The sequence below is a fragment of the Brachyhypopomus gauderio genome, chromosome 7 (assembly GCF_052324685.1).
Source record: "Brachyhypopomus gauderio isolate BG-103 chromosome 7, BGAUD_0.2, whole genome shotgun sequence".
Classification (NCBI taxonomy): Eukaryota; Metazoa; Chordata; class Actinopteri; order Gymnotiformes; family Hypopomidae; genus Brachyhypopomus; species Brachyhypopomus gauderio.
Genome location: NC_135217.1, coordinates 12240209 through 12249736, shown reverse-complemented (window position 1 = coordinate 12249736; position 9528 = coordinate 12240209). Strand labels below are relative to the sequence as shown.

At 45.4% G+C, this 9528-nt stretch overlaps 1 protein-coding gene across 1 annotated transcript in view; it reads left to right on the top strand.

Annotated features, from left to right (window-relative positions):
* The first annotated feature begins 880 nt into the window (after positions 1–880).
* Positions 881–9528, top strand: part of LOC143518895 (multiple epidermal growth factor-like domains protein 9) — a 53982-nt gene continuing 45334 nt past the window's right edge. Inside the window, 1 exon segment of the mRNA XM_077011771.1 lies at positions 881–1503. Within this exon segment, the coding sequence (XP_076867886.1) occupies positions 990–1503 (514 nt within the window). The 5' untranslated portion in view covers positions 881–989.

The following is a 9528-nucleotide window of genomic DNA, read 5'->3' as shown; positions in this document are numbered from 1 at the left end:
TAACGTCACCCTCAGCTCCGGTGTAACATTCCAACTCTAAATGGAACTGAAGGCTTGCTACCACTAGAGGGAGCTAAGGATCAATGATTGCACACAATTAAATGTACAGTATTTGCACAAAACGTATGTAAATGGTAATTCATATGCTTTTCCCTCAGTTGAACAATTGTAAAAGGTTACAGGTTGAAAAATATTTTTAAAGTGGAATTTAAATTGTAATGAAAATTAAATATTCGAAGTGTTTCTGAAAAATTCCAATTTAAGTTATGAAGAACTTTTATTTTTACTTCTAAAAAAGTTCTAAACCAATGACGTTTTGTCCTCTGCTTTTGCAATATTATTCGAACTCTTTTACAATATTTTTTCACGGAATGCCGCTTAGTGGTTGATTGTCGCTGACAAACATTTTCATCGCTGACTAACAAAAGCTTAGAACACATATAACCATAGCGTCAATGGCTCGTTATTAAGCTTCGTTTATTCTTCGGTTTCGCTGTGATACTTTATAACATAAAATATATTAGTTATATTTATATTTATAAATATATATATATATATATATATATATATATATATATATATATATATATATATATATATATATATATATATATATATATATATATTTATATATATATATATATGTCGAAGAATTGTTCCGTCCTTTTAATATTATAAATTATGTTACAAAATGTTTTACTTTGCTGTTTCCTTTTCAATCTGAGCACTAAGACAATTTAAATGATAAATTTTTAGACTCCTCCTTTATATCTTGTAATTGGTGTAGCAGAACGTCTGTCTTCCACGAGCACGTGCCTTGTGTTGTGATTGGTTCGGCCAGTGTTGGTAGTAAGACGAGGGTGAGAACTGTCAGAGTGAAAGCTTTGAGCGCAGCGCACCAGTCGCAAGTGGAGACATTCGTCAGGATTGTGAGCTTTCCAACAAAGGAATTACTTCTAAACGTTTCACATGGGAGCTACGATAAGAAAATGGCTCGTGTGCGCTCCAGAATGTTAGTATTTCCAGTTTTTGAGTTACTCTTGTTCTTATGCACAACTGGTTTGTCTCATGCGCTCCGCGTGCACGATAAGAATGAGTCTCCTGTCGCAAGGCACCCGCGTGCTGTTTTGGATAACCAGCTGGAGTTTTTCAGTGCCACAACCATCCCAAACCACTTACCAGAGGAGGCAGAGGACCCCAGATTACTTTACACTCTTTCTCCATTCATCACAACAGCGGACAGTAGGACCATTAGTAAAACCAACCAACTGCTGTCTTCTTTGGTGACAACCACAGTCGCTCCCTCACCCAAAACAATGGACCCAACAGTTAAGCTTAGGGACGCAAGCGTAACTACAACACTCGCCACTGGAATACACAATTTAACAAGCCCCCTTTTAACATCACCGCCGAAAAACTCAACCACACCGACTACAGCGGATTATATCAACAACTCCCGGACAGTGTTTAGCTCCCCCGCGCCTCCCCTCAGCACCGAGAAAGGTACATTTCAAATGTAAAGGTAGCTTCAGGGTGATGTATGCTGTTCTACTAATGAGTGGGCCTTAATAATGTTTAACCGTACTGTACAATTAAATACGATTTAAATGTGAAAGTCAATTGAATTCATGTGAAGTACAGCTAATTTTCTTTTTTTTAATGTAAGGGTATGACTGGAACCTTCTACACTTTCTGGGCTACACAATGGGCACAATGTAGTCACCTACACCTGTGTCCTAGTACAGCTTTATTGTGTGGCGCTTGTATCTTCTGACCCATTTTCTGTCAAATTTCTTCCTTGTTATTTTCTCAGAATGTCACTTTATATTTCTGTCAGTCACCTGTTAAATTGGTTTTCTATGTAATATGTCATGGCAGCGGAAATCAAAGTGCTTTGTTGGCAAGGAAATGCAAGGAACAATGCCCAAGGCAAAAGGTCCCACTAAACCCAAAACTTACATCATCACTTGTGTTGTGAGACACACCTTCGTCTTCCCTGGAAGTGTCAGTGACTAAAATATGTCAGTACATCTAGGGGCTCTTTTCCAAGAACATAATCAGCAAAGCCGCATTGATTCCTCATTACAGTGGCTGATTATTTGGCCGAAGTACTGACTCGTTGAACTGGTTGCACCACTAAGAGACCTGTAGGGTTTGGAAACCACCTTCCTTAATAATAGACTTACTGTAATTAATCAATCACTGCCAAAGGTAGAGACAGTGGTTATAGGTCTTAAGGTGTCTCCTTGTTCTTCCTCAGCAGGGCATTCACTTGTTAAAGGATCATCTGAGGTAAACAAATAACATGAATTAATAATATAATAATATGAATAATATTAAGTTCACTTTCTCATGGAGAGTGAATAAGGGGAAGTGTCTACACGCTTCTGTTTCTACTTGAGTAATCTGGACTCCTAAAAGCGCTTGCAAGGCAAGACTGCTTCTGTCAATAACATTGCAGGAATCACAGTGGTACCTTGTCTAGGAATAAGGCTGAGTTGCCAAGTCATGACAGACTAAATGTGACCTCAGATAATTAGAGGTGATGCAGTGACTGCTACTACACATAGCTGGAATGCTGTTCCGCGCCACTCAGTGGTTGTCCTGCAAAACCACGAGGACTGATGATAGGGGTGTCTTATTTTTAAAGGTATGTCCAGGCGAAATGAGGCCATGTGCTCTTTAGAAAAGCCCCAAGTTCAAAGGCCACGGAAGGAGGTCATGGGGTTGTCTGAGGTAATGGTATGCAAAACAATTTCTTCCTATTCCATAGGAGACACAGACAAACAGATTTTTTTCAACTGGGAGTTTTCTTGAGTTTTGTAGCTTATGTTATGTTACTATCAACAAAAAATAGGAATATCAGTTTCAAACCTCTGACTCAGCAGAGCTGAATGAGAAATGCCAGTCAGCACATTTAAAGGTTTAAGTGCATCTTAATTGTAGTCTCCTCTCAGAAACTAAGCTCCGAAGGACAACCAGAGCATAAGTCATTTGTAAAGTCATTGTTAGATGACCTTACTGTATGTGACGTAAGTGGTTGCTGTTCGCCTTAGATAGGTTACCACAATACAACCAGCAACCTGCATGACCTGAGTAATGTTAGGGCCTAACGGAAGAGCTAACGGTAGCCTTGAGCGACTGAACGATCACCTTCTGTTAGCTCCCCGCTGCCCCTCCTCACCAGTGTGTTTACGCCCCAACACAGCAGACAGACCGCAGCCTATGAACACTCCACACCTGCGCAGGAGAACACAACCTGAAAGGAAACCGCTGCTTCCCGGAGGTGCAGGATTCTTATAACGAATGCGCTGTGTTTTGAGTAACTCCCATGTCTTCTTGAGTGAGCTCTTTCCTTCCATAAAATTGCACATAATAGCATCAAGCTAACAAGAAATGTTCCACCTGTTCTCTAGATAGTTGGCACAACAATACAACAGCGTGGAACACAGTCCACCGAGTATGGGCAGCTCAGTCACTGACAAACAATGGCCTAACGGCATCCAATGGCTGATATTTGGGTCAGTGTGTCCCCAGCCTAACGCATCCTCCATGTAGCAGTGCTACTGGCCCAAATGGTATTATTTTAAAACGGATCCTTTCTGAATTTATAATAAAGTGAATTGGAAGTGTATTGTGTGCACCTGACTAAGAGCGATACCTCAAACAATGACCAGACATTGCAGTGACTAGGCATAGCAGTGAAAGTGTATTTTAAACTTCACATAGCAGTCTGTCAGACGGAAAGATCCACAACCTATCACCGCCTCCCAAAATGAGCAACCAGCACTCTTTGGTCCTCATAGTGTGTAATGCTACTGTACGCCTGCACTCTTTAGACAAAGAGAACGTTTTCTGTCGGACAACTTCACATTCACCCCCTCAACTTAGCGGGCGACACTCTGGTTCTTTGTGTCCTGTCACAGCACCGTCTTCATCGCTCACCATTTTTTGTTTGCTTGTTTGTTGTTGCTGTTGCCAGTGCGGTGGGGCTCCTGCAACACACGTAGTCGTCTCTTTCTCGGCCTCTCGCTCGCCGTGTCTCACTTCCCTTAAGCGTCCGCTGTGGCCTTTCTCCCCATTCCTCTTCGTTCTGTGTTCTTCATTCTGAAGGTACTGATGAAGTGGAGGAACTGTTACCCAGTGAATGTCATTAAGGGGTGTTTTTCACAAACCGAAATGCTTCAGACCAGGGACCTCCCGTTGGGTTTTTGTAGATCATTTCGGTAGGTTATTTTTGTTCATTGTGGTAGGATGTTGCTTGGTGGTTTCTCAGGCTGGGTCACCTGCTGTGTGGTTTGTTGCACTCCTTCGGAGGCTGCGGCCGGCTTCTCGCTGCCCTGCGCGGGCTCCTGCCCTCTCTGTGCTTCTCGTTTTGATGGAGGATGATGGGAGAAAATTGTATTCTGCCAATTACGCTGCAGCATGGTGGCTGTGGGCTGGCCTAGAGCCAAGAGCAAGGAGTCAGCAGTAAGACTGCTAATACAGCAGGCAGGTGAATCTCTCTCTCTCACACACACACACGCGCGCACACACACGCACACACACTCCTCTTTCTTTTAAAACCATTAAAAAAATTACTTGATGAACCATTTGCCTAAGCCATGTTAATCCTAAGCTTAAACCAAAATGAAAGTCCAGAGATAACTCACTTACATTGGTGAGTAAACTTTCTTTACTGGTTTCTGACTCTATCAGTGACTTAGCTAGGTGGAATCTTTTACACTCAAGCTGATATGTACAAGCAATGAGGATAAACTATTTCGCAGTGGGAAAACAAATATCTTCTGTAAACTACTCTAGATAAGAGCAAATGTCATAAATGTCAAATGCCATAAATGTCAAATGTAAAAAAAATTTTCTCTCTCTCTCTCTCTGTTGGTTTTAGAGAAACAGAGAGAGAAGGCTTTGTACAAAGCTGTATTTGCTGAAGTGATAGAGATTAGCCTACCACAAAGAACCTCATTTGCCACATCAGTATTTGTCTATTGTACCGTTGTATCATTAATGCAGGATTACTGTACATGTTCCACTCATGATTATTTTGCCTTATTGTGCAAGTCCTATTGTTTCTGACAAACTGCCAATCAAACTGCATGCCTTATGATTAACCACGCTAGCCACTGGAATCCTTACAGTTTGGAATTAACTTTAGCTAAGGTATGACAGCTGACAGCTGTGAGAGAGCTCAGCGATTGGTCCTCAAATCACATCACTGCGTAATTTTACTTTATGTAGCAGTTGTAATTACCGCTTACGGAACCAGAGGGTGTGATTGAAGTACATTTTTTTATTTTGTATTTAATTGTACACTGAGATTTACACACATGGTATAAGATAGACCTCACTGTTGTCAGTGAGCCTGAAAACATAGTTATGTAGTCCAAATTGGTCCCCATCCATAAGAAAAAAAGCCTGCTTGCACTAAATGTGGCCTGCGTCCTAAATGTAATGGGTGTCGTTTGCTCTGGGGCTGAGGGGCAGAGGACAGAGCCTCGTTAATTCCAAACAGCGCAGGAGCTGTGGGGCCAGACATCACTGCTCTGTTTAAGCTCCTATCTTCTCTGCTTCAGCACTTTAGGGGATTTGGCTTGTAACAGTTGGAGCCGAGATGGCTTCCGCACCTCTGGACCCACCACTGGAAAGGGAAGGTGATGGAGATGGAGACCCACCCGTAACACAGAGACCAACTTAACGCTCGTATCTTCTGCCATAGAGACGTAGCCAACAGTAGCTTTGATGTTTGATTTGTGTTCATTGCTTCATTCAGCTGTTTCACATCAATATCTACACTTATCCTTCCCATCAAAAGACAGGTGTCTTCCACTGTATCATCCAGACGTTTCCTAAAGCAGTACTATGTTATGTTAGATCATTTTTGTTTTAAGTCAAAGTGATTTTTACCAGGATCCGGAATCATGCTTTACAGCAACTACGGAAATAGTTACTTAGCCACATTTACTCATAGCACTTCCGATTGTTTCTATTATTCAGACTGTTCAGACAAAGGACCGAAGCCTCTAAGAGAAATACATGAAGTGACATCGCTGCTCTGAACACGCTGCAGTCCCTCTGTGAAACGTGCACCAGACTCTCATAAGCAGCTTCATTTGTAGAGGCATAACCCAGTTTCTCTCTCCCACATTTAATCTAGGCTGTTGTGCTTGCTGTGGGAGTTTTGATGGGTGCAACATTCAGCATTAGTAAGTGGATGTAAAAAGCCTCAGGTCTGAAAGAAAAAAAACTGCATCCATTGCTTTTCTAGATTTACCTTGCTGCCATTGTGGCTGTGTGTGGCTGCGTGTGGCTGTGTGTACATATGCAAGTAGCTCTCACTGCTTAAGGAGTCTTTGCTTGACTGGAGTGGCTCTTGCGGTGCTGTTCGTGGGCTAATTGATCTCCAAATAGGATATTGACCCACTCGGTGGTCCATTCATCTGGCCTGTCTGAGGGCGTGGCATATAACCCATCATATCCCAATCTCTCTGTAGCGCCACGGTCCTACAGGCTTGTGCAAACCCAGCAGCACTTTGCGAGGACGTCCCCGCGAGGCACACCTAGCCCGACGCTCTCTCGCTCCTTTATGGCGTGCCTCTGTTGGAGGAGCAGGAGCAGACGCTCCTCCCCCACAGACGCTCCTCCCCCACCCCCAGCAACCCCTGCTGTCGTTACTGAGCTCTCGGATGGGGGCCCGGAGTTTCAGTCCGGTGGGGAGACACAGACGGCGCTGTGCAGGAACGATCCAGAACTTTCTTGTCCCTCGCCACTCAATAGAGGTGAGGAAGTGATCTCTTCCAAAAAACCAAGGTGTAAAAATAAACTCCGGAAAATAATAACCGCTCTGACATTAGGCTTCTATTTCTGACAGTATGAGACTATCATTTTAGCACATTATTTTACATTTTATTCTCATCTCTTGAATCTTGGGTAGGCATTCCTTTTGAAAACCACGGCTGTGCTGTAAGCATATAAAGCCGTACCACACTGGCCTCCGTTCATGGATCTGCAGCTGCAAGAGCTTGGTGACGGAAAACTCCCATTCAAACCTCAGCTGGTCAGGTGACTTCCTCACTGTAGCCCATGGCCAGCATTTCAGAATGCATCTTGGGAGATGTTTGGGTCTCCTCTGCCCCTGGCGCATATTCTGTCCAAATCGAACATGGATGGCAAGACAGCTGGAGGCGTGTGTTCTAGCCCGTGCTGACGTGCCGCGTGCCGGGCCGGTCCTTGTGTGCCCAGGTGGGCTGTAGTAACACAACCGTCTTGTGACACGCTTCTGTAACCAAAGCAGTGGCACGACCTGCTGAGGTATCCATGTCCTCAAACCACTCTACGCACACCCGGTGCCGGTGCCTGCTTCATTCCTGTGATGTAATAGACCGCTGTTAGCCAAACTGTGGCAAGTGAGCCAGTGTTTGATACCGTCATCTTGGTCGCTTATCTGCATCTGTGTTACAAGATCACTCTGAAGGGTCTGAAAAGCCTTGAACACAGTGCTTGGTGCACAAAGTGTTTCCATGTGGGAACATTATCGCAAAAGCTCCCAATGAACGTTTTGCACCGGGCACGACCGACATGTGGCATTTCACACGTTCTCCCGACTCTGCTTCTCTTCACCTTGAAGACCGTGTGAAATGATGTGCTAATAATGACGGCTCCTGGCCTCGCTCCAGCCGCCTGGCCTGCTGATGGCCGTCTCATCAATCACGACGCGTCCTGAACTCTTCTCGTGCGGCACAGAGAGCTCCCGCTGCGTGACCGGTGACGGGCGCGAGACTAAAAGACTTTCTGGCAGCTGACGTCTCCCTGTGGCTTATTTGTGGCTGTCACTTGTCTGGTGCTCCAAAGTACCCTTCAGGTCCCTGGAAGGCCCGAGTGGTGTAACTCCTCCGTAATGTAGCTCTGCCCCTGCAGCGGGACCTCATTGTGGAGTACATGGGCAGAGCATTTCTGAACCAGGTTCATTTACAGAATGACCATAAACTATAATCCCTTGTGGAGAGACTGATTAAAAGTCTGCATCGTGTTCTTTTAACGAGGCCCCCGCTGCATGTCTCGCACTGAAAGATGACGCGCTGTTGTTTAGAGGCTCGGGTTTCTTCATTTCCTCTGGCCCTGTGATGGATAGGTAACATATACTCACAGCGGGACCTGCTTTCAGGTAAACGACAGGCATCACCTTCTAGACAAGACGTCCACCTCTGAGCTTGTTTGCTCTCACATTTTACTATAACATGGAAATGCATTGACCACATGAAGTTGAAAAGCAAATCCTGCCCTGTTCGTTGGCTGCACTGTCACAGCTGTTTTGAATCTGATTGGTCATTCCCACAGTCCTCTGCATATACCCAAGAATATGATATTAAAATATTTCAAACAGGCAGGAGAAGTGCACCGAGGTTCACATTCAGTGACTGCACAGAGAATCCGCATTAAAACCTCCGCAGCAGGGTGAGCCCTGCTGAAACGGCAGTGAATGACTTTGTTAAAGTAAGAACTGAACAGGAGGGTTTTCTGGTGTGTGCGGTTCTCCCGCGTAATGTTATCTTTAGCAAGGTCACCTCCGATTCGTAGGCGAGATTGGCCCCTCGCTCTGTGTTCCTGCTAAATATATCACTGCGCTCCATTTCTCTGACTACGTCAGAGTGAGTGTGTGTGTGTGTGTGTGTGTGTGTGTGTGTGTGTGTGTGTGTTCATATTCACAGGAGTATGTATTTTCAAATTCCTCCAGTGATTGGTTACTGTAAAACAGAGCCACACACTACCTCAACATCAAGCGCTTGTATTAGGCATGTGCGCTTCATAGGGCGATGCTGTACCACAGGGAGCCATGTTACATCTCACTTCCTCTGTGAGTGGAGGACTGCGAGCGTCGTTGTGTCTGAAGCAGTTGGAGGCTCCCACCCCCCCCAAACCCCTCCAGAGCAGCCGCTGGCCGTTGGGCCCTCCTCACCACGTCGCCGGCCCAGCCTCACCGCATGCTTTACGGCGCTTCCAGAAACCTTCGCCAATCTGTCAGCATCTATCTCTGCCTCTTCCAGCCCCCACGCTTCGTTCTGGCCTCCCTCCCTGCCTCTTGCTCCCCAGCACGTGACGCTCTCCTCCGGGAGAAACCATCTGCTCCATCTGGGGGCAGAAGCCAGGTTGTAACGCCCCTCCAGCTCTCGATGGTACGCTGCCAGTGGGCTTGGCCGCCACAGAGCAGCCGAGGGCAGGACTGCAGAGAGGCGGAACAGTGAGACACTACGGCTGCATGCCGGCAGTGCTGGTGGCTTAATTAGGCCCCGTTTGTTTCTGCTGACAGCTTCAGTAGTGAAGGGGGAGATGTGCTGACTCCTGAAAAGCAGCTAAGCGTAATGCTTCTTGGATTACCACAGTGCAGCCACTGTATGAAGCTCTCGTAATGTCAGTGGTGTTGAGCATGATGAAAACACGGAGCGCAAGGTGAAACGCGTCCCCGCTCAACCGTTTGGCTGATGGAGCTCTGACCGTTTTGTTACGCTGAATGTGAGCTAGGCCAGGCTGGAA